At 35.0% G+C, this 25,649-nt stretch overlaps 1 protein-coding gene across 11 annotated transcripts in view; it reads left to right on the forward strand.

Annotated features, from left to right (window-relative positions):
• The window catches only part of PPP3CB (protein phosphatase 3 catalytic subunit beta), a 51,249-nt gene that overhangs the window by 5,014 nt on the left and 20,586 nt on the right, over positions 1-25,649 (forward strand). For 6 of the 11 annotated variants that reach the window (XR_001920210.2, XR_001920209.1, XM_018069051.1 and 3 more), the window contains exons 2-13: positions 3,734-3,934; positions 6,023-6,147; positions 9,504-9,615; positions 10,507-10,652; positions 15,846-15,985; positions 16,089-16,166; positions 16,266-16,360; positions 17,897-18,022; positions 19,815-19,892; positions 21,384-21,410; positions 24,581-24,665; positions 25,548-25,645. Coding sequence is in view for 9 of the 11 variants with exons in the window: in XM_018069051.1 (XP_017924540.1) it covers positions 3,734-3,934; positions 6,023-6,147; positions 9,504-9,615; positions 10,507-10,652; positions 15,846-15,985; positions 16,089-16,166; positions 16,266-16,360; positions 17,897-18,022; positions 19,815-19,892; positions 21,384-21,410; positions 24,581-24,665; positions 25,548-25,645 (1,311 nt within the window). In the remaining 2 variants the exon portion in view is untranslated. Of the gene's footprint in view, positions 1-3,733; positions 3,935-6,022; positions 6,148-9,503; positions 9,616-10,506; positions 10,653-15,845; positions 15,986-16,088; positions 16,167-16,265; positions 16,361-17,896; positions 18,023-19,814; positions 19,893-21,383; positions 21,411-24,580; positions 24,666-25,547; positions 25,646-25,649 lie in introns of those variants that run through there. The other 5 variants (XM_018069052.1, XM_018069055.1, XM_018069053.1 and 2 more) reach the window with 3 other exon arrangements.

Genomic DNA, 25,649 nt, shown 5'->3' on the forward strand with positions numbered 1-25,649 from the left:
CCAAATGCAGAAGGATAATTGGATATATTCTGTCCTCATAGCAGTCATGGGTGCTACATCTTTTCCTTCTTTATAGATGTTGGCAGAGGTGTGAAAATGCCAGGGACAGACTGAAAGATGTGGTAGGTGTTAGGCTTTGTGATTCTTCTGAGTGACAATACATAGACAGCAATGCATTTATAAAACTAAAGGCCCACAAAACCTGACTAAGTCCCAGAAAACTCACAGACAACTCTGCTATCATGGTGATAAACCTGCTGACAAAATGAAGGATGCTGGCCTTTCTTGTCATGGAACACCATGGTTGTATTGATATATGATATCACTTAGTGGAGACAAACATTATATATGCTGTTTCATGTATATCTATCACCAAAGCAACAAATTCTTTACAAAGAGAGTGTCTGTGTTTAGCAACCCTAGTAATGTGAGCTGAGACTTTATCTTTGAAATCAAAAACATTCTTAAAACAGAAAATGCAATCTGGGACGTTGAGCTTGGTATAACAGCCAAAACTAAGCTCATGAAACCTGTCACAGGCTTCTGATTATTGAGGAAAAATGGCTAATTTTCTTTCTCTGTCAGAGAAAAAGAATTATTTAAGTTCTACAGTCTTAAGGACAGAAACAGCTTTGCTTGTGGAAGTACAGTACCTTGTGCAGTTAATCCCTGATGCTTTTTCCTACAGTACTCCAGAGGCTTTGATCTCGTCTTGTTTCATGAGCCTGTTCCAACAGGGTGTCTGTGATACAAGCCAGATTTAACCCAGGTTATTACAATGGTCATATGTATCAGCGTGGTTTAAATTTACAGTATCTACATGTAAGATTTTATTAGCAGCTGCTGTTGTACTCAGTTACTAGGCAATGTGAGATCTGCTTTGGGTCTGGAAGTAGCATGTTTGCCTTAGTTGCCATATTGCACCTCTCACCAGGGATTATTGTATTGGGTAAAGTGCCACACTAATGTAGTTTTTCTACTTTGAACCTCTTTACTATGGACTGGGAATGTGTCCATTCAAACTGGTGCTAACCTTTGGATCTCCACTGCATGCTTTATTGTAAGGTATAAACCCAGAGACTTGTAGAAGGTCTGTGTAGAAGTTCAGAGGTTTTGCTTTGGTATCTCGTAGTAATACTTCAGTATAAAGGAAAGGTGATCTTTTTCCCCTCTTTGTTAACGCTTATACAAGCAGTAATAAAAACATCAAAGTATTTTACTAACAAATTCCTCAAACTACTCACTGGTTTTTTCCCCCAGAATTACCGTTTAAATTTTTGGATCAATATAGTTAAAATTGTAACATCTGTATCTATGTATTTCTGAAGGGAAATTGATTCATTTTCACTGGTAAGCAATTGTTTGTTTGGGAAAAATCTTGTACATTGTTGTAAATCATGATATGTTATGTTCATTATTAACATCTACACTTTTCCTAATAGGATATGTCTGTTATTTTGTACTGCAGTGTGTATTACTTTAGAGATTAATCTCTAAATGCTTTTCTATTGTTTGACTTTGCTGGGAATGGTAGAAGGGAATCCCTTAATGCCCAACACCATGTTATTTCCTTAGGGTAATTCCTCTTAATTACCATTCTGTTGCAGTCCCGAGAGCGCAGGTTATGCACAAAGACTTTGAAACATGGATTATATTTCTGTCTTGGAACACATCATGCTGCAATTCTTTTTCCTTAGGCTATAACATTCTATGACTACTTCATCAAAGGTTTAATTAAACCCATTAGTTTGCCAAAATTGTCTACATGTTTCAAAAATTATCATCCTTAACCTACTAAAAAATGTTGTTTGTAATATTTTTCAAAGGTATGCACTCTGATACAGTGTTAACTATTGCTGAGACAAAAATTAAAGTGTAAAATGGAAAGAAACACTTCTTGTAGTAAGTGTTACTTTTTATTCACTGGGTGGTACAGATAAAATCTCTAGCCATGTTTTATTGTGCCTTCTCTGAAGATTATTCTCAAAAGTCATTCTCTAGCAATGGGAAAATTGTGTGAAAAGGATTTTGTTAAATTCTGAGTAATGGGTTTTTAAGACTTCATTTTTTCATGAGGCAAATACAACTTTAAAGGTGCTTAAATACTTCTTATACTACATTTGTGGGTTTGGGGCATTATGGATAACCAACCCCTGGATATAGTTTTAAATTCAAATCTTCATAAGTATATTAGTTCAAATAAAGTGAGACAGATCTTGACACTGGATTAAAATGTAACTTGATAGAGAAACTCAAAGCTATATTTTGTTAAAATAGAATTAATTTTTGTACTAATCTGATCTGAAATACGTTAAGTAGACATAAGAACTTCATTAAGAGAAGCAAATTTCATTTATCATGGACTTAGAACTCTTGAAAAGTCTGAACTGTCATAAGGAAGAGGTCAACACCATCTTTTTGAATCTGCAGCCATTGGTAGTCCTAAATCAGTAATGATTTGCACTTAAGAGCATGTAATCTCTCTTTTGTTAATAAAACACTTTCTGCCTGAAAATGAAGTGCCAAAGTTGTTCTACACTGTGGAAAATAAAAGCACATTTTTCAGCCTCTTCCTATTTAGAAACATTTATAGGAAGAATAGTAGAAAATTCTCCATTTTATTTTCTAGTCTAATCTAATTTCACTGAATATATATGTATGTGATTTATGCATCAGTTGTTTTATTGATAGATTTTAATTATTCCATAAAAGAGAAGACTAGCAATGTGTTACTAGTAACTAGTAATCTGGAAATCAATTTAAGTGAAGTCAGCAAATGTTTTAGTATTTAAGCATTGATTTTTTGGAATGTAAAGTTTTAACTCTGGAGAGTAAGAAAATAAGTAAGAATAATCTATCTACAAGTTTATTCTTATCTTTGAATAGATGTGCTTCTCCCATTTTTCTGTTTTAACTTTTAAATGGAGAGAAACAGAATGGTTTTGCTTCTCATTTAGTTTGTTCTTTCAGTAGTGGTTGGCTTGAGGAGGGGACAGGGTCAGATTAGTTTTATTTCCTGTAAAATCCTGCATGAGTGAGATCATGTTCTGACACAATGTTTAGTGGTAGTTTTGAAGTATCCTCTTTTTCCATGTCCAACATCCATATTTCATTTGTGCAGTAAATGAACTGCCATTGTTTGAATTCATGGCCATCAGATGTTCTGTCTGGACAGTTGCTGAGCCTGCTTTGGTTCCCAACCACTACTTATTATCTCCTTTTATTTCTCATCTTTCAAACAATATTGTATCCTTTTCTTACTGGTTTTGGATTTGGTTTGGTGTGGTGTTTTGTTTGGTTGAGGTTTTTTGGTGGTTTTTTCCCCTGAGGCTTTGATGATAGGATAATTTTTAAATGCTTTTACAAGTCTGAGTGAATATTAAATTAATATCCTGCCTCACCAATACCTGAGGAGTCCTTCAGAGAATGGCAGTATATTGGACAGAGATTATTTCCCTCTGCAAAGCCAGTTTTGACCCTTCCAAATTTTGTACATTGTGCCTTCTAACTCTGTGTTATAGTTTCTACAACCTTACGTATTATAGATGTTTATTTTTTTAGATCTGTACACAGCACTATTCTATCCAGATTTTAATGATGTGATAAATTTGGCTGATTTAAAAAAAGTTTGCTACTTTGGATAGCAGCTATTCCATGATAGATCCAATCCTAGATGGACTGTGTTTTTAAAATAGCGCTGTCGTGACTACTGTTTCTTCTTTTTAAATTTTAGCTGTCCCTTTTCCACCAACGCATCGCTTAACGTCTGAAGAAGTGTTTGACACAGATGGAAGACCAAGGGTTGACATTCTGAAGAACCACTTGATAAAAGAAGGTCGAGTGGATGAAGAAATTGCACTTAGAATCATCAATGAGGGTGCTGCAATATTACGGAGGGAAAAAACTATGATAGAAGTTGAAGCTCCAATTACAGGTAATATTTCTAGATAATTTCACACATAATTAAATTTGAAAAAATCCCAGACTTTTTCAGTAGTAGAATTCGTCTTAAAATCGCTAAAATAAAATTTCCATGTTAGTCTTATTGAATTATCCCTCACAATTGCATTTGCTTGACAATCTGCACATTGTTTTGCAAAACGAAGGCATTAAACCTATTGAAAAAGCCAGTATGATTGGTATTAAAATTGGTTAAAAAATGAAGTAGTTAAATTATGTTGAATTATGTATTTCTAACTCCTGCAATGTTGTAAGTAGGAATAAAGGCATCTGCTTGAACTCGGGCTAATCCTGAAATCTAAATATGTGAAGAGAAACCAGTTGCTGTGATTTGAAGCAAATACTGTGAACTGAGATTCTTAGTGAAAAATGCACCTTTATAGTTCATCTGTAAGCAAGACTGGTGATTGTGTGTAAAACCATGTTCTTGTGAGACCAGTAGTCCTGGAAAGTGCTTAAAGATTGTTTTAGTATCTTTGACACTAGGACCAGATCCACTGGGATACAAAACTGACTCAGCTTTTTTTGGAGTATTTTCATAGTTTTACAAGTTCTATTTCTGTTTGACCTGATGAAAGGTGGAATTGATGTCCTTTAGTATTTGTATTTATAAACAATCTAGACTCATAGAAAGTAGTTTATGTTGCATATCTGTTATTTACGATAATGAAAGCAGATTTGATTTTTGTGTTCAAATGAGATTTTCTTTAATCTGAATGTGGTTTCCTCTAAATGGACATATATAAAATTAGTGTCTGAAAGCTTCTTTTAGGGCATCAGTATTGGTTAGTATCGGGTAAATGAAGACATTAAACCAGTACATTATTATTCTTACTGATGTTTTCTGAACAATGAGTGGTTGAAATGGTGGAAACCACTAAGTGACTGTCTCTGAGCTCAGTCTTTTGCAGTTCCAGATAAAGCCCAAAACTACAATTTGTTTAGAATTTTTATATTTCTGTTTGTTCAGGTAGTTGGTATATTGGCAATTGAAAAAGAAGGAAAGTTCTTTCAGTGTTTGAGTAGAAATTTTTAAAAAAGAACATATAAGTGGACACATTCTACTCAGCCTCGTATTTTATAGGTTGTCATGACAAATGGCCTGATCTAAGAGAATAATAACCTTTGAAGTGTGGTGTGCCATATTCAATATTTCTTTCCAAAATTAGAACAACTATTTTTCCCCCCAAAGAATTTACAGATAAACTCTAAGAAGTCAGAAGATGCTATTTGTCAGTTGATCAGTGACATTTTGCATCCATGAAAAGCATAGTCTCTCAAGCTCCTGTTAATGGTTATCAGCAATACTTCATGTAGAAGTGAAAAGGGAGCTCCTGACTTTCACTAACTGGGAACTCCTGTGGGAAAGAGGAGATCGGAGCAGTTGTCTCTTCTGTGCAATTTTTAATTACTTTTTTTAATTGTGAGATGACCTGGCTTTGCTGTATGCTCTTCCAAGACATCCCGTCTGCTATCTTTGGCACTTCTGCCTTAGGTTGCTGACCACTGGTCTGGTCCTCTCATATTCTAAAAGTACATGAAAAATCCACTGTTGAAATAGTGAACGTGGTTATTTGAAGGAGAAAAGTAACTGAGCAAAGAGAAGATATGGTGATATTAAAAGGTGTGTTAGTGTGACTCAGAAAAAAAAGCACACTCTCCATTTTTTTCAAGCTCTCATGGACTCAAGCTAATCATTGCAGAGCAGCAGGCCTTTTCAAATACACATACCAAGGAGAATTAGCAAAGATACCTAAGGGATTGGGGAGGACAGTGAAGAGCTACTGACAGCTTTCAAGACCACAGTGCATTAACTGTGTTGGAAAAAGAGTCCACAGTGTGCTGGACTCCAATAGGGCTATCGTCAGCATTGCCACAGGTGGCGAAGACAGCATCTTAATGAAAAGCAAATGGGGAACCTTCACAAATTTCTATTGTTCCTACTTTATACCTGCCTTTCCTCTTAATTAGAAGTACTTTGTGGCTGTTTACTTAACTATAACTTCGTAACTTTTCTGTTAGATTTTTTTAAAATTAATTTGAACAAAATTTTTGCTTGCAGTGTGTGGTGATATTCATGGCCAGTTCTTTGATCTAATGAAGCTGTTTGAAGTGGGAGGATCACCTGCTAACACAAGATACCTCTTCCTCGGTGACTATGTAGACAGAGGTTATTTTAGTATAGAGGTAACTGAATATATTAATCTGTTTTGTCCTAAATTTTTCTGTAAGCACACTTTCACTGAGGTTTTCAAATGAAATTTTAGGTCTGCTTTAACATGTGAATGTGTTCCTTGCTGTGCTTTCTCCTGTGACAGGGGCCTGTTTACAGGAGGATACTGACCAGCTGTTTGGACTGTCATGTTGAAATCACCATTCTTACTAATTTTTCCTCCTCTTTCTTTAGTTAGTTTTTTAAAAGTTGAATTCTATAACATTATTATACATAATGCTGCTTCTGCGGTAATATGCAGGAAGGTGTGTTTGTGTGTTTTTGGAGAACAGGTGAGTCATGACTGCAAGGTCTTTTAATTTATTATTTGCAATATTGTTATCTGTTTAATATTATTAGATGTTTATTTTATAAAAGAAATTAATTTTATTTGTGTAATCAAATGTTTTTTAATAATTATTAATATTTTCTTTACTAAAACTCTACGAGCAAATACAGATATTCTCCAAGGATGCCCTGTATTTCTGCCATTAATTTTACAGTTATTTGGAATTCAAATAATTTTTTAATTTTCGACATGTTTATGAAGTGTGCTACATTTCAGAGATATTCACATGGATTAGTTTCAGAGCCATGATTTTTAGGTTAATTATTCTTCTGGAACCAGCCTGGGAAGTGCCTCAGCTTGGGATCTCTGCATAGATACCAAATCTAGTGGAGTAGCATACCATTGGAAATAGTGTCTTGCAAGGCATGGTGTATGGTCTTTCATTTCTGTATAAAAATGTTGCCATTCTAATCACCTGTGGGGGTGTGTGCTGTGAAGGGCATGCACAAGCCTTGTGGGGTTGTTGCAGATGGTAGACAGACAGGAGAAGCAGCAAGAGCAGTTGCCTCATCTTCAAGGAAAAATTTCAGTAGACATTCCCTATTTATTAATTCGATCTTCTTGGCCTGTTCTTGATGATTACAAATAATGTAATTGTCCTCAGAAAGGACATTTACATAGTAGCTCTATGTGTTACCATATCAAAGCGTGTTATTAAAGCTTTTCAACCATTACACCTAAAAATACTTCTGAAATAATTGTTCTTGAATATATTAATAAGAACAGGCTTGCTTTTTTTTTCCCTCTCATTTTAATTTAGTTTTTAATATAATCAAAGAATCACAGAATATGCTGAGTTGGAAGGGAACCACGAGGATCATCGAGTCCAACTCTCAGCCCAGCACAGGACCATCCCCAGGAGTAACAACATATTTGTCAAGTTAAATATACTTGCAGAATATGTAAAGATATGCTAAATAGATTCTTGAAAACAACTCTAGGGTTCTTAAAAATCTCATCTTTCATTGAGATAATTCACTCACTTCTATTCTGAGTGGCTGTTGGACTTGGTGATCTCAAAGGTCTTTCCCAACCTAAACCTGTGTATGATCCTATGAAGTACATGCAGACTGTCTGAATGAAATAGAACTGCTGCAGATGCATCAAGGCAGGACTATGCTTTGTGGTCTTGTTGAGAAATAAAAAGGTAGTACATGAAAATCAACCTTTTGTTCCCCATTTTAACCTTAAAATTTTTTTTCCTACTTAAGTTTTTGTCATAATTAACATTTAGGAATTTTAAGTTGACCTCCATGAGTTTTCATATATAGTTACTCTAAAATCTTTCTTAGTGATTGGAAAGGTAATATAGTTTTGATAAAATACTCGACTTTTCACAAAAAGGTGACATTTTAAAAAAATGTAGGAACAGTGAAATTTGATTTTTCATTAATAAATTCTTAATCTGTCTGTCCTGAAACATATTTAAGTGCATTGATATTTTAGTAGTAATGCATTCTAATTTAAAAATGTTACCACTTCAAATAGGAAAGATAAGTACATGCTACCATGACTGTCTGTAACAAACTGCAGGGATCAAGCTGGACTCCTTCACAAAAACATGTGCAAATTCTTCTTTTCTGTACTGGAAGTAACAGGACATAAAGAATGTTAACATTAGTCTGTCTGTATTTGATAACAAAAATAAATATGCCAGTACAGGAAAGGTAAAATGAATAATTTGGTTTTGTACTTAATAGGTAACATACCTGAGAACATGTAAATCTCAGCAATTTAATCAAATTTAGTATCCAGGAAGATACTAAGAAAGGAAGGCACTATTTTACCACTTTTCTATTAAATGTTTTCAAGTTTGGCAGCTTCCATGCAACCTGACTTAACTAAAACAGTTCACAACTGTAGAATTTGCCAAAGTGATTCATGTATTCATTTGATGATAGACAGTTGTTTTGATTATGCTTTCTGCTGGGAAGCACTTTTAAAGAGTCTGGGGACTTTGCAATGATATTTCAGAGTTACAGAAGCATTGGAAAGCAAGCGTTATCATTAGCAAAATTACTATTTCGCTTATTTTTACTAAGAAGATAAAAATTCAGTAATTAGTTTAGCTAAACTTCACAATTAAAGTCTTTGATGTATTTCTCAATGTGTGTGGTGGTTTTTTAAAGCACTGATTTGTTTTCTTTCTTTGTTCATATCCTCTGCTATTCTCTGCAAAATAACTTTGAAGAATGATAACTTCGGGGTATTGATTAGGAACAACACTAATAATGACTTGCAGGTGACTTCGATGGAGCCCAGAACTTCTGGGGTTTTGAGATTTCTGTGCTCAGTTAAAAATACACGAATTAGATTTGAAATTTAGGAAGTACATTTTGGACATTCAGGACTGCTGGGTGGTAACAAGACTGTAAACTGAAATAATTATACATGTTCTGTTGCTCTGTCTTCAACTCTGTTCACTGCTGATGTTGCAGTAACAATGATATATGGAAACTTACTGTAATTATTTGAGTTTGCTGCTTGTACACTGAGTAAGCAACCAGTTTTCCCAGTGTATGTCCATTCTTAGTTTAGGAATGATCTCCAAATGATACAGCTAACTTTAATGTAAATGATTTTGTCAGTTTTTTTTCTTCAATCTCTATTAATAAATGTCTGCTTTCCTTCTTATACGAGTGTTTAGAGTCGTATTATAAAATTGGATTTTAGGCACAAACACATACAGTATTTGTCTAGATGAAAGTGTTTTGCAGTTTAATTCTGCTGACTTTATTTTATTATTGACTGTCCATATTTTTTCAGCATTCTATGTGGCTATTATTAAGAAAAGTAGTAGGCAATCTGCATAACTTGTGTCCAGAGCTGGACTTGGGGCAGTAGTGCTGTATTTTAAAATGGCACATTAAGCTGTGCCTGCTTTTGAAGCTGTTACCATCCTTACTTAGTGTTTCTCAGTAATAATTTTTAAATTTCTTATAAGCTAGTGTATTTTACTGGATCCCTTTTTTTTTTCAACAGTGTGTGCTGTACTTATGGGTCCTGAAAATTCTCTACCCAAGCACATTATTTCTTTTGAGAGGCAACCATGAATGCAGACACCTAACAGAGTATTTTACCTTTAAGCAAGAATGTAAGTACTGTCTAAGAATGTAAAATTAACTTACTTTCAACCTGCTGATCTGCAGTCTGTCACTGTGCTTAAGACATGTTTGTTTCTTAGTTTAATTAAGGTCTTGCAAACATTTGGAGGCCCCATTGACTTCTGTAGAAGTGCTTGCAGTTTAGTGTGGCATTGGAGTGCAAGAAGACAGGTGCCTGTAAATATACAGTATGGAATAAATTGTGATGTATCAATCTTGATTTTAAAATCCTGAAGAGAGGAAGTTTGTTTTGCTCTCTTGGCTGTAATCAGGAGTGCAGAGTAACTTGCTGAGCAGCATTGTGAAGCTGGCAGAAAAACCCTACTGCTGAGTAATCTTTCCATTTGGGGAATTGATTTTCAACTATACTAATAAGATAACTCTTTTGGTGATGTCAGCTGCCTCCCCATTTGAAGGCTTGTGTAAATATTGATCCAGTGATAAGTGGATCATTTGGCCTGGTAAAACCCTCTTTGATGTAGGTAAAAATGATGTAATCTGTAATTAGTTCTTACCTTCTCACTCTAAATGAGAATTAGCAAACTTCTCAGTAGGGTTTCACACTGACGTATGCTGTGTAATTGCATAAAAATAATAAAAAAATTATTTGGTGGGGTTTTTTTTTAAACGAAAATAGTTTCTCCACTCTTGAGATAACAGAAGAAGAAATGAAAGAAGTGTATTTTTCTGCAAGAGAATATGTCTTAGAAATGTGCTTGCTTTTGTGGTGTTTGGAAATGTTCATTTAAACCCAAAAATACTCATTGCTTTAGGTTTTTTTAAGCATTCACTTTGATATTTGCTCTTACAGTTATGATCCACTAGTTGACTTCATGCATCTATTATGGATTTTTTCATGATTTCTGTTTTCTTTCCTACAGGTAAAATAAAGTACTCCGAAAGAGTCTATGATGCTTGCATGGAAGCTTTTGATTGTCTCCCTCTTGCTGCTCTCTTAAATCAACAGTTTCTTTGTGTTCATGGTGGACTTTCACCAGAAATTAATACACTAGATGACATTAGGAGAGTGAGTATTTTGTGTATTTGGAAATAAGTGGAAATAGAGATATTTATATGATGCTATACAAAATCATCTTTTTGAAGTTGTCAGTATATTGTTTTCTGTTCTTGTCTCTTGTGGAAGTGTGAATCAGGAACTGAAATGTAGGCTAGGCAGTATCATAATTAAAAACTCATGGATTATTAGTGCATTTCCCATTAGTAGACCTCATTGGGACAGCTGGGACTGTTACAAAACACACATAAAAAAACTCCCTCGAAAACGCCATATAGTTTCCTGAGACAGGTAGTATGTAAGAGCTTCATATCCAATCAAGATAATGCTTAGTATTTCTTTCTAGATAAGAGCTAGTGTTTTCATGGCTTTCAGGAGAAAAGTTGTAGAAGTTAATTGTAGTCTTAAAATTGTTTGCTATATAAACCGTCATATTTCAGTTATTCTCAAATTTCTTTGAATTTTTTTTTATTGTCCTAATCATGTGAATTTAGTTTTGACAGAGTGAGACATGGCAGTATTTAATAGAAATTCATGTTTCTATTTAAAATGGCAAATTTGGTAGGCAGTTGAGTAACAGTTGTAGAGTACTTCTCACTGTGGTAAATGTTCTATCAGTAAGATAAATGAAAGCAAGTTTTTAAACTTTTACAATGGAAACACTAAGTAGTGATGTGCAATTTAAAGAGAAGAGGATTGTGATGACATGAGATATCTGTTTCTAATAATGTGGATGGACTGCTGATGTCAGGTGAAGATTTTATCAGATGGGAATTTTCAAACTCAGCTGCTTTCCTTTTTGCATATTCCTTTTTGGTTTATTTTAATTAACTTAGCTGACATCTTGACTACTGCATTTGGAAATCAAAACCATTCCTATTATGATTAGTACCAGCTGAAATGTAGTTGATTTCAGCTTAAAACATAAATAGATAGTTATAAGAAAGCTTTGGGATTATAGGTAAGAATGGAAGAAAAAAAGTTGTTTATCCACATATGGAAGAAAGTATGTGGAGGCCTATTATAAAAAACAACGTAAATGTCAGAGAGAAGGTAAAAGTATGTTCCTAATTTGTTTCTATAATATATAAATATTGACGGCCCATTTTGTCCTTTTATCTTCATGTATTGTATTTCTTGTTTTCTTAACATTTTCTCCTTTACTTGTGCTCCATTTTTCTTTTTTTCCTCTCCCTCTCCTCAGAGTTATAGGCTATCCAGTTGAATCTCATTTCTGAATTTACCATATTTTGTTCACTTGGGTTTTTTTGTACTGATGGGACCATTTCAAAGTCTGGAATGTCAGTTTATTTCACTTACAGATACTACACTGCCAAGCAGAGTGATGTGAGAGGAGAATAAAATGGTAGAAACAGATAGGAAGCATATTTACAAGATCAGTGGTGGAAATGGGAAAATGTACTGAGGCACACAGCATTGTTGGAGCAAATACTGACGTGTACAGAAATCCATGTGCATTGTGCAGAGAAAGAGAAGTAAGAGAGCAAAGCAACTAAATGGTGCCATTCTGACAATGCCTTAACAGTTCTCACATTACAGATGAAAGGAAACATGGTCAAGGCTTTTTGGAAAGTAGTGTAAAGGAAATATATTTTGGAAAAGCATTTTGGAAAGCTGCTGTCATGACAGGATTGTGATTCATTTTTCTGTTAGTCTCAGTCTTGCAGCTGGTCTTGTTTCAAAGTGTCAAATCATCTGGCCTGTACTTTCATATGTGCTTCTATAACGTTCAGGGTTACATTGGGGTGAAACATAAGCTTGTATGTTTTTATATATATACATGAAAATCTGCATTTTATTTTGTTCTGATAAAAAACATGTTTATAAATGTAAGGCAGTGTTATTAGAACTGCTCCTTGGGCCTTTTTTGTTTTTTAAAGAATCATCTGGTAACTTGGAAAAGGCACTATTCATGGGCTGGCAGCAGCTTCAATAGCTGCATTAGAGCTTGACATGCACTCATGTTCTAAATGTACTTAAATAGGTGACATGAAATGCTCCTTTTATATCTAGGAAAATATCAAATACTTTTGGTACAAGTGTGGTGTGTGAAATTACTTCTTTAAACAGTCAAGACAAGCTTTTTGGTTTATTAGCAGAAGTTCTTATTAAGGAGAGGTCTTTGCTGCAAGCATGTGTAGGCATAGTCACCTGGCATAAGAAGGGAAATCACAGTTCTATAAACAGTATAGGAATCACCTAAGAAAAAAAGAAAAATTCTGTGCAGGTGCAGTTTCTTCTGGATGAAGTCTTTTGTCAGTATTACTGACTTTCAGGATGGTGATAAAACCATACAAATTAAATTATTATTTTTGCTGTCATAAACTTACTTCCAGAATAGGACAATTATCATAATAGCCCTGACAGTGAATCCTAACCAGAAAGGTTGCTGCAGGTGCTTCTTATTTGGGGGAAAATGGAAAGTTTGTGAAACTTGCAGTAATCTGATTTTTATTCTTTGAATGTCCCTTACACAAATATTCTGATTGTTTTGGTAAATAGTGTCTCTTTCAGACACGTCCATCACCTTACAGATGCTGTTCCATTGATTTCATTTACACTGCCAAGAAACAAAATTGTAGGATTTTGATTTTCCAGCTTAGTATTTTACAAAGAGGGAAGTGTCCAGATAAGATTTTGGTGACTCTGAAGAAGAGAGACAAAGAATTTTCTTCCTCATTTACAACAGATGGTCATTCTTTTGTTAAGCTCATGGTGATACTAAGACTCAGTCAGCAAATTGCCTTGAAATATATGGGGGTGCTCCTGGGAATCTGTCTTTATAATACCTTGCTTCCTTTCTGTGGTCTGCTGAAATCTCCTTTTGTTTAGTAATACATCAGATGACAGCCACACTTCACTGGCCTTCACATTGTTCTTCAGGCTTTACGGTGTGATAATTCACAGGAAAATTAGGACAGATTAATTAAAACTGATGTCTGTATGTGAAACTTCTGTGAAGGTCTTTTGCCTCAAAAGTAAAATTGTTTCATTTACTGTACCTTAATCTATCTCTGAGGTTTTGGTACTCCTCAATTTGAACATACATGTGGAGGTATAATGTACCTCAGTTTAGTAGCCCTGACTGCATAATAGCTATAAGTTAATTTAAATTTAAATATCTCACAGTATATTAAATAATATATTATCTATTTCTGTTTTAATACCAGATGTATTGATTCTTATTCTTGAATAAAATTGTCTTTCTTTGTTACCTTAATCATATTTAGGAATACATTAACCTTATTTGTACTGGGATTGTTTTGCCATAATCGAAGAACATTCAGAAATATTAATTAGTAACAAGTGTTTTGAATTGACTCACGTCCTTTGTTAACTTTCTTGCTGTGCCAATATAAAAAAAACCCTTAAGTTGATTATTCTGATTTGATATGTGCAATCTGGGTTGAGTAGCCTGCAGTGACATTTCCTTAAATTTTGAGATGTCTTGAGAACCATGGTAGACTCTCTAGTGAAGGAGACACTGATTTGGTGTGTATGTAAGTATATTTATTTTTTACACACTGACCTTACTTCAAGAAATGGCTGCATTATTGTTTCAAAGCTATGAGAAAGTAGTTTGGGAGAGAGACACGTTAATTGCAGCCAAAGCTTATTATTTATAATGTCTCTATATATTTGGCCAAAGTCATAAGGAAAAGTCCTTGAAGACTAACTAAAGAAAAAAACCTTAGAAATGTTTTCTAGACTTTCAGCCTTCTGTATTGCAGGAAACATCAATCGGCAAACAGTTGAAACTTCCTTGTATGAATGCTTCTCTTAGCTTCTGGACCCAAATTTATTGCTGGAGGTTTAGAAACTTGATGGTTTAATCTACAGAAATTCAGGTACTTGCAGAAGTTGATGGACTGACTTCTTCAATCTGGAAGAAATACTCCATACCGGGTTTATCATCCAGTGTGGGAAATGTTAAACCACAGGATTTTTAATATTGAATAAATTCCGACAACAACTTCAGTTAATACCTGCCTTACCATTATCTGGCAGGAATTTGTAAAGATCTGGACCTCTCCACTTATGTTACAGGTGGCAGCCTCGGGAGCTCTGATTTTCCAGGGCATGAGAGAGCTTGGCACTACTGCTGGTTCCATATTTGAATGGATTCCTATGGACCGTTAGACTCAAATTCACCAGGTGCTCACCAAACCTTCCTTCGAACCTGTCATGAAGAGTTAAGTGTTCTCTAGTACCATCAAAGTCATCTTCTTTGGTATGGGAAGTGAAGTGAGATAAATGCGCTGTCCATCAAAGAACTGTTCCTACATTTCTTGGATAAAATCATCTTGTGAACAAACTCCAGCTACATAAAGATCAAATCAACTTTACATTGAATCTGGGATATCTAATTTCATTTCTGGGACATGAGAGGTTGATTGCCTGTTACTTACTGAAGCAGGGTATTTTCCTTTTACGTTAACAAATGTGCTGTCCTCCTTACTTCTGCCCCTTTTGACTGGTTACTAGGGAAGTTGCAGGCTGCTAAAACAGGTGTTTCAAGTGGAAATCAGTAAAGAAACAGCAAGAGAAAACACAGACATCTCCCAAAATGCTTATGGCCCATTACATCAGGGCTAGAGCTGAAAAATAAAGCTTGTATGAAAGAAATCTAAGACAGCTGAGCTTAGTCACATCTTCATTGCATTGTTAAACAGTCCATTATGGAGATGGGTGTGCCAGGGTGGTTTGGTTTTCTTTTGGTGGTTTTTTTTTATTTCTTTTGGTAATATATATTTAGTCTCTTCTAGTCGGTGCTAATTATTCATGCTTTTCTTTCATAATTCCTGTTTTCTGTACTGTTTCTCTTTGCTAATTCCTGGTAGTGTCTCCAGATTGGTAGATGTGGCATGTGCATGAAAAAGGACCATTTTGTTCCTTGTCTGTAACTTGACCTGTATTACACATATCCATCAGTCTGGAATTTATCTCCCTTCTTTTTACAACTAATAAATCTTATTGCTCTTAACAGGTTTGGTTCTTTTGGCATGCCTCTGCCTTATTTCATGAGGAGGAGAGAAAAAAATATACAGAAACTACTTCTCTTTGATATGGTTGGGATTTATTCTAAAAATGCTTGGTATTGATGGATATGTAGTTTAACAAATGTGTAAAACTTACTGATTTAATATTGAAAGAGTCTTTGTGCTGTTGCCTTTTGTTAAACAGTTAGATAGATTCAAAGAGCCTCCAGCATTTGGACCAATGTGTGACTTATTGTGGTCAGATCCGTCAGAAGATTTTGGAAATGAAAACTCACAAGAGCATTTCAGTCACAATACAGTCAGAGGATGCTCATACTTTTATAGGTGAGAGTATTCTATGATCTCATTGGGTGTTTTAGTACTGATTCTTGCTTAAGAATCTTGTTTAAGAGAATTTCTTTTACTCATAATTGTTTTCATTTCACAGCTATCCAGCAGTTTGTGAATTTTTGCAAAATAATAATTTGTTGTCAATCATTAGAGCACATGAAGCACAAGATGCAGGGTAAGTACTTTGTGTCTTTCAAGGAATTATTCACAGTGTAAAATAAAAATTAATTGCTTATTTGCTGTAAGATGTAAAATAATCTGTTTGGTTTTGCAGTTATAGAATGTACAGGAAAAGTCAAACTACAGGGTTCCCATCATTAATAACAATTTTTTCAGCACCTAATTACCTGGATGTCTACAATAATAAAGGTAAGAACTTGTTATTAATAAGTGTTTTTAATAATAAAATTGTCTAACTAGATAATCTTATATCAACAACTTTTTGCCAGGTAAGAAATTAAAGGACAAAAAAATGTATTAATGAAAGTTATATTATGAAGAAGAGCATGTACTATAAATGACAATCTCTTGTAAGAGTACCTGGAAGCACAAGTTGGGGCCAATATTTCCTTTGTGAAAGTTGTTGCTATTTACTTATTATCCACTATTTTGCTATTTAGTTCTTATGAATGTATTATCTGGTGTTTTCCAGTCAGGAAAAGTTTTCCAGTGCTATGAGTTGTCTTTAGTTGGTGAACTAAGCAAGGAAGGGAGGAAGCATTGATCAGAAACCTGTGCATAAGGTGGTTTGTGTTGTATATTGTGGCACCTGAGAGTCTTAATTGCAATGATAATTCTAATAATGGCCCTGTGTGGGAAATCAAGAAAGAGCAAGTAGGGATCAAAATACTGATTACCACTGGAAATATTATTAAGGAGGTATAAAACAAGGAATTCATTTTTGTCCATCTTCTACTAAGTTGAACAGGAGAAGCATGCTTAATAGTGTGGAGAACATCAGAATTACAGAGAAGAGCTTAGCTGTGAACTAATGTTATTCATAGATGAGAAAAAAATTCAAGAACAGAAATGAAAAATAAAGCCTGCTGAAATTAAAGTATGATATTAAAGTAAGGCATTTCAAGTATGTGATGAATGAATGATCTCCAAATATTAAAATAGCTTTCCTTTGAAACCAAGACCTTTTTTTTCTTCAATACATTGTGTTTTCTTCCACCCACCTTCAAAGAACCACCCCCCAGCCCATACCATTTCTGTAGGGTGAACAACTGTCTACAGGAAAAGATGAGCTGTTGTTACTTGCACTGATTGCAAAGTAAAGGGGAAGTAAAAATAGCTTCAAATGGCTATTTAGGTTTTTTCACTATCTCTATGGATACTGTGTTCATAGAATCCTTTTTCACATCATGCCCAGTGTAATGCAAGTGAAAGTATGGAAAAAAAGCATATTAGCTTTAGAATCATATTTAGCTTTAGAATGCTTCTGGTTTTCTGTCATATTTCTTTGTGCTTCCCCTTCTCCCTCATCTTCTAGATGTCTATGGTTTTACTCCAGACTTACAATGTGGGAAGACACATATGAAGAATAAAACCTAAATCTGCATATACTAGATATACTTCTGTTCTGAGTTAGAGTTTTGTTGAAGTTGCTGGAGTTATACCTTTTCAATACCTTTAAAAATCTTTGTTCATTATAGACCTGTAGTAGGACAGTACAGAACTATGTTGACATGTAAGAGTGCCTTAAACTGCAACATGTGCAGTAAAAATGCAAAGCTTTCCATTAGAAATCTGTCCTGTAAATACTTGAAAGAAAGAGAATGGAGTATATCTGTGATTATTTAGTCTATGATATAAATAGAGCTAAAACAAGACTGTGACTTTACATTTGTGGTACTCACAAGTTTTAAACATTCTTTTCAAAATGTCTGAATTTTATTTTAGCTGCTGTATTAAAATATGAAAACAATGTGATGAATATTCGTCAGTTCAATTGTTCTCCTCATCCTTACTGGCTACCAAATTTTATGGATGTTTTCACGTGGTCTTTGCCATTTGTTGGAGAAAAAGGTAAGCAGATGTTACACATTAACTAATATCTTTCCTATTTCTCCCAGACTAATGTTGGGAAGATTTTAATTTTTTTTTTTAATATATTTACTAAAGAGAGATTAATTGCATTATTATTATTGTGGCGTTTTCTTCACCTGTTTCAGTCAAGATAGTTAGAACTACATCTAATATAGCAAAGGTGCTAACAGAAATTATGATTTCCATTGAGGGTGCATATCTGCATATAAAATTTTAACTTTCCTTTACAGATATAACAGATTGACCTTCATTAAGGATAACTTTTTCAGTTATAATTTTTTCTTGTAAAAAAGATAATTTAGCACAGATCCTCCTTTTTTTTTTTTTTTTCCCTCTAGAGTTGATAACTGAATCTAGGACACTGGGGCCCCAAGTAGTCCTCACTTGAAAAGCAATGAGGTTAGAGGCTATTTGGGTCTGTTTAAAATCCTTCCATGAAGGAACTGTTCTTTTTCTAAAAAGAGATCCAGAGAGCTCTTTAAATTTCTTTGAAAAGTATTCTTGTAGTTATATATTTACAGTCGTGTAAGCATAGAATTCTGGCTTTCTGTTGTCTTTAGTAAGCAGTTTAATGCAAATAATTTGGACACTTTGTACTGTGGTTAACCCACTCAACAATTTTTTAATATTTAACTGAAGGGACCTGACATTTGAAAGGAGATTTTGTTTGTATCTCTCTTGCCTGATAATGCAGTAGATAATATTTTCAAAGCAAAGGGATATACTGTGTGTTTTGCTTTTGTTGTGATGCTGGTAATGACATCCAGCAACTTATTTAACAGTACTTGAGCGTCTGCTCTCTGCTTCAGACTGCTGGGGTCATGTCCTGTAGTTTGCCTTGCCTTTGGACTAATACACATGTCCATTTATGATGAAGGATTCAGTGTCAATATTGTCTGGTCTGCATTGAACAGATCAAAATCATCATAATTTGGTTGGGCTTTTTTTGTTCTTTTCATTACTGTAGGGAGTAACTCTTTCCCAAGAATTAAGAATATTACCATAGCAGATAATACAGGGATTGTAGGAATTAGTAATTACTTGTATGAGTTAATATGAATTAGTAATGAATAAATGTAGGCAGCAATTTACAGGGTTTTTAACAACCCAACTGTACTTCTGGGTAGGTTTCTGAACGCTCTGTGGTGAGGAAATGTTTGAATGTTTTAAGAAAGGGTCTGATATGTGTGGGAAAGATTGAGTGGCAGCATAAGGAGGACTCCTGGAGAAAGAAAATACACAAACTTGTCTCAAAAAGCTTGTATCCACTAGATTGATATTTTTAAGGGGAGTTTGAAAAGAGATGTAGTTTGCACCACATTTATATTCTAATATTTTCCTGCTTGAGTGCTTCTGCTACATGCCTGCAGGTGCCAAGAATGGAATAGTTTTCTCCATTCACGCCTGAATTTGAGCAGTGAACGTTTTTCAAATTTAACTAATGTTTGCATAAAAACTAGTTCAAACACTTATCCTAATGTAAAACTACTATTTTACAAGAAGAAGTCCTTGTGAGACAGGAGAGGAAGCTCTGCTATGGTCTTTGATTATTAGCTTGTGTAATTTTTAGCTGCTTATTTTTCTGAGCTTTTTAAATTCTGTGACAGCGCACGTCAAGACAAACACTGGTTTTGAAACCACGTTACTGAGCAATGGCTATGATGGGGGGAGTTCATTCACTAGAGCTGCTGGTGACTTGCTGTATCTTGTGTGCATGGAAATATTTGAAATTCTACACAGAATGAATTAAAGTTTATTTTTTCCTATACAGTAACAGAAATGTTGGTGAATGTTTTGAGCATTTGCTCTGATGATGAACTCATGACAGAGGGAGAAGATCAATTTGACGGTAGGGATTATTACTTTAAGATATATAAATCTTCTTAATGGTAATACCTTATGAACAATAGTTAACTTAGACTGGTGTAATATTGCCTGGAGTTTGAAGAAAATTGCCTTCAAATTTTTCTTTAGATAATGGTGCTTTGGGGAGCCAGAGAAGGGAATCGTGTTTGTGTTTGTGATCAAGAAGCAGTTATGGCAACCTTTGCAAATATTCATATCTGATTTCTATTTAAAACAAACTTTTTGTGGAAAATACTCAGAATTTCTTGGCACTTAAGATTTGAAACATACTAACTTACCTTGCTAATGCATAGAATAAGTTTATTATAAGACATTAAGTTTTTTAATGATTGCTTTTCAATAGAGTTGATGTAGGTGAAAGTCAGATACAATATTTTTTTATGGCAAAGTAGTATAAAGTATGAAATGCAAGTTTATCTTGGTGTTTGAGTTTAAAGCATAAAAGTTAAAGGACAACCTGTATATGTACATTTGTACATTATATAATTTGTATTTGTGTACTGAATTATAACATCTTTCTGTCTCTTAAACTGCAATACAGTAGGTTAAGGAGGTGTTTGTAGCCTGATGATTAAGAAGCAAAATTACCATGCAGACCTAGTGTATCACACTTTGTTGGGTTTTTTTACAGTAGCACTTAATGTCACACCTAAAAGTTTCTCAGACTTGCTTCTTTTTATCTAACAACAGAACTGATCTTGTGAATTTTTTGTTGGTGGAGGAGGAGGAAGGGAAATTTCAGCAGCCTTTGAGGAACACTGAAGTATCATTTATAAAGATATTAGATACACGTTTGATAACTCCTGTGTTCAAACTGAATAGCAGGGTGGTGTTGTGCTAAGCAGCTGTGTGTTTTACTTTGGAATGCATTGGTTCTGAGCCCCTTGAACTTTGCTGTCATTTAGATTGTTGTGAAAACTTTAAAAAAGTCTCAAATGTGATCCTGCAAACAGTCAGTTTCTGGTTTTTATTCAAGTAATCCTGCTAAATTGAACATAAAGCAGTTGTAGAGCAGGGTTAGGTGGTATTCTGAGGTGCTAGGATTTATGTTTGCAAGAATAGTTGGTCGTCAAATGATTGCATACGCCCTGTCTGTAGTACAGTAGTTGCAGTTTCCTAATTTGAATTATTTTATTCTTCTGTCTCCTTTAACAATTTCTTTGCTTGATGCATCTCTTATGCCACCTAGGTACTGTCTACGCTTTATCTTTCTATGTGAATGGATTTTTTTTAACTGTTGGCTTTCAAGTTTCCACTTGTTTATCATCAAATTTTAAAATACACTCAACAATTCCACTTCTTGTTTGATGAATGCATTTTTAAGTGTTGCGGTTTTCCATTTTATTTTTTTCACATTTCTTCTCCATTCCTTCTTTATTACCACTGCCAAGTTAAATATCTTTATTTTTTTTTTGTCTCACTCACCTTTTTCTCCATCGTTCACTTCCTTTTTTTCTGGACTCTCCATCTGAAGAGCGACTCATATATGGCAATAAAAAAGGTACAGACCAGACAGAGTAGGAATGTTTTGAAATATGACTTCACAGAACCTGACAGTACAAGTATTAATGAGAAAATACCTTTCTGTTGAGAGACATATGTAGTATTTTATGATTATTAACCTTTTTAATGGGATGTTTCTAAAGACTTATGTATTTTGTTGTCAGAAGTCATATTCCAAGACATCTGTCTTTCTGTGCATGAATTTTTTTCCTCCTTTCTTCCATTCCTTTTTTTGGTAGAATTTCATTCTTTTACCTATTTCTAAAATTTTATCTTTGGTCCTGCATGTGTAGGGAGCTTTCAGTTGTCTGTCTTGCTCTTTAATACTTTCCTCATGAGCTGTTTTTTTAAGGTTGTGCATGGAATGTGTTTATACAATGTTCCAAAAACTGGTTTGTGTAGTACTTTTAGTTTCCTTAACTGAGATGTCAAAAAGGTCCTTTTTGATTCGTGTGCTATTTTGAAGATTCAAAATGTAAAAAGAAGCCTAATAACTTAAATTCATGTCTATCACCTGTTTTTTGGAAATCCCAGGGTAGATAGTTTTGTACAGAGAAATTCTTCTGACCATTATTTACCTAATAATCAGTTTGTTCTCTGTGCAAATTTGTCACTTTCAGAGAATATTTCTAATACTTGGGAATGCATCAGATTATAGACATGTTTCCAGGGGTTATGTGAATTCTTTGAGGCAGAATAGTATCAGTGTTCCAGCATTTGTTTCTTGTGCCGGCATTGGGAATAGGAAATGGGAGAGTTCTTTGTCATCTCTCCTCTAATCTAGGGTGTAATCAAGACATTCTCCAAGCCATGTCTTCTTACTGTCTTCTCTGAAGTAACCAGGGTTCAGTGGCCACATTAGTTCAGTGCTGCAGCCTGGAGTAATGCATTTGGCCTTTTGCCTTGGCTGTGTTGATTCTGGAGGGCTGGGGCAATGAGAAATCATGGTGAAAAAAACAAACAAAAAACCTAAATGAAACCAAACCCAAAGCATCTAAGCTGCCCAAAAGCAGCCTTTCTCCTTTTAAGGCATAGGGGCCTTCCAGAGATAGATACAGACACTAGCACTGCCCAAAGTCTTTCCAACCTGCATGTTGCAGCTCGGCATCAGTGAGGCCTGTAAATAGGTGTAGGTAGGAACAAAACTGAGGAACCTACAGGGAAAGATTAATGGTTCCTCATTTAGCCCTGACCTTTTCAAAAACACTGAGAGAGTCCCCTTCTCATTCTACATTCTCAAACTGCTACTCAATATTATTTAAAGAAAGGAAGTAAAAACTTCTAGAACTTCAAAAGTTCAAATTTTAAGGAAATTATTTGCAGTGAAAGTTGAATGTTTCAGCCTATCCTACTCAAAGTTTTTCCTGAGCCACCTGTTTTGTCCTTTTTTCAGTTTGATGTCTTCAGTTTGTTAAAAGTTTTAACTTTGTCTGTTAAAAAATTGTACTCAGTAGTTCCTGGTTTTATTTCATTTTGTTTAAATGGATTGGCAGATACTTGTCATACCCTGAGATTCTTCCACTGTGGTCGTCCAAAGGTTGTCTCTTGTTCCCTTTTTTTTCTTTATCGCTACTACACGTTTTCCATCTTGTGTGGTTTTGTTGTTGTTTGACCTTATATGCTTTATCTTTTGTAATTTATTTGGTTTGGTGTTTGGGGTGGGAAGGCTACCCATTCTTATGGACAGAAGGCCTTGCGTTGTTGCAGCTGTGGTCTGAGAAGTGTGACTGTTGTGCTGGAGTGTGTGTCCTCTGTGGGGAAGCTCCATACTAGTGAGCAGGGATGGAAAAAAGCTTCTTCCACAGCTCCCTTTTTTTGAATGTGAGTAGGTGAATTTGTGGATGTGCAGCTCTCCTGTGCCCACTTCTGTGATCCTCTCTTCTACATTCTTGCAAATTAATATAAATTTATATAAATATATAAATTAATAAAAGAAATTAAAATGTTGCAACTTTTTATTGAGTACCTTTGTCCTGGAACTGAACAACACTGACATATGGAAGATCTGGAATACCTAACAGAGCTGTCTGAGTGTTCCCTTTTGGTCCCCGTAGCTGAATTCACAGTAGGACTGAGTTACACTTAGCTTGGTGTCATTAACACTCTCCTTTCTCAATGGCTAAGGAGAAATAAGGATTTTGATTTTGATACCTCCTCATCTGCCTTTACTGTTTTAGTGAAATTGAGAAGTCAGCAAAGGGAAAGGAAGATCCGAGGGCAAAGATGAACCTGAAATAACCTCAGCTGGTTAGAGCCTGGTGCTAATAATGCCAAGGTTGTGGGTTTGATCCCTGTATGGGCCATTCACTTAAGAATTGACTTGATGACCCTTGTTGGGTCCCTTCCAACTCAGAATATTCTGTGATTCTGTGACTTTCATACATTGAAACAAAACAGCAACATTTTGTGTTGGAGAAAAGAGTTTTGCTTTCATGTCAAGGCAAGCATAGGTGGCTCTCCTTCCCAATTGCAAGCTTCCTTTCAGAGTTTTGTCTTCACTCTTGTCTGTCACAAATGGTAGCACTCTGCCCTATGGAATATGCAGTGTTTACTCCAGGTCTTTTGGTATTTTTAATTTCTGCAAATGATGCAAGCCTAAGATGGTGTGGAACATAGACTTAGATGGTAAGGGAGGTACCAGTGCAATCCTTTACCATTTTTTTTATTTTTTTTTTTTTGGTGGAATTTTGTTTTGGGTAGTTGACATAAAAAAAAGGAAACAACTGTTTTCTCTCAGACAGCTGTGTAACGATTAGAAAATGTTTATTTTTTGTGGCTTTAATATCTCTTTGGCTTCTATATTGGGCTGCATGCCTACATCTTGATATATACAGATGTCAGTACTAAGAATTTAAACTGTAAAATTTAGGCAAATGAGTTACAATAGTTACTACAGTGTAGTGATGGTAATTTAGATGCTTAGTAGCTTTGGGAGATCACTGTGAACATCCTAAACTTTTTTGTGTGTGTTTCATGGAGGCAGAGGTGATGGTGGTTTGATGGCATTCCAAAGCCATAATTTAATAACTTCGTGCCCTTAAGTGTTTGGGTACTGACCTCCTGTGACGAGTACTGAACTTAAACGGTTGTGTTGAGTTTGATGCACTTTAAAATGGTGATCCTCGAAATAGTCATGAGCTTGAGACTCTTTTCTTATTCCATTGAAAGTAGGTACAGCTGCCGCACGGAAAGAAATTATCCGAAACAAAATTCGTGCAATCGGCAAGATGGCCAGAGTCTTCTCTGTTCTCAGGTACTTGTGTGACTTCTGCATTCCTAAACCCCTGTTATGTGTGTCAGGGAAACATCTCTGTTTCAGGATAATGGATGCCAGGCATTTTTCAGGGAGATCACAGTGCATCAGCATCTTGTTTGGCATATTGGTGCAGCCCATTAATGTTGGTGGTTTTGGTTAAAGAATATTTTTGAGTTATATTTGAGACATGTTTGAAGAAATTAGAGAACGTGATCTCTAGTTTACGCCTTGTTTACACATTGTTGGTCCAGATGCTATGAGTGTTGGAAAGATAATACCAAAATAGAGATTGAAATCAAAGGTGTAATGGAGGAGGTCAGGACTGGCTCTGAAACCAGAAATTTGAGGACTAGAGGGTTTCTGTTTCAGGTTTTTGTTTATTTGCTTTCAGATATTTAAAAAATACTATATTCTTGTACTTCTTTAAATACAGAGATTTCATGATCATATTTACCCAAAATGTATAATTTTTCCACAGACTGTAATTGCTCAAATAGGGATAATTTTTTAAAGTTATTATTTCCTGAAGTATAGACACTTTGAACAAAATTGGGGATTGTTTTATGGTACTGAGATACATTCAGTACCTCTTTAGGCATTCAGTGCTAATTTCAAAGCTAATGAGCCTGCATGTGAATAATTGCTCAGAATTTGGTTCAGAAGTAGTCAGCATTTATAACTCATAGGCAGAGGAAAGACTGGTATGGAATAGAATTATTTTCCCCTTTTTAGTTGTTTGAATTTGAATTTACATTCAGTCTTGACATGCCTAAAGCACAGCAAAAATAGTCTCTCCCTCTCCCCATCCATTACTTTACTTCAATGCAAGTTTTCATGCACAGATATTTAAGACTTTGTTGTTGTTTTTTCTCACACCAGGGAGGAGAGTGAAAGTGTGCTGACACTCAAGGGTTTGACTCCCACTGGAATGTTACCTAGTGGAGTGTTGGCTGGAGGACGACAGACCCTGCAAAGTGGTAA

Source organism: Manacus vitellinus, unplaced genomic scaffold (genome assembly GCF_001715985.3).
Source record: "Manacus vitellinus isolate BGI_N305 unplaced genomic scaffold, ASM171598v3 scaffold_15_pilon, whole genome shotgun sequence".
Classification (NCBI taxonomy): Eukaryota; Metazoa; Chordata; class Aves; order Passeriformes; family Pipridae; genus Manacus; species Manacus vitellinus.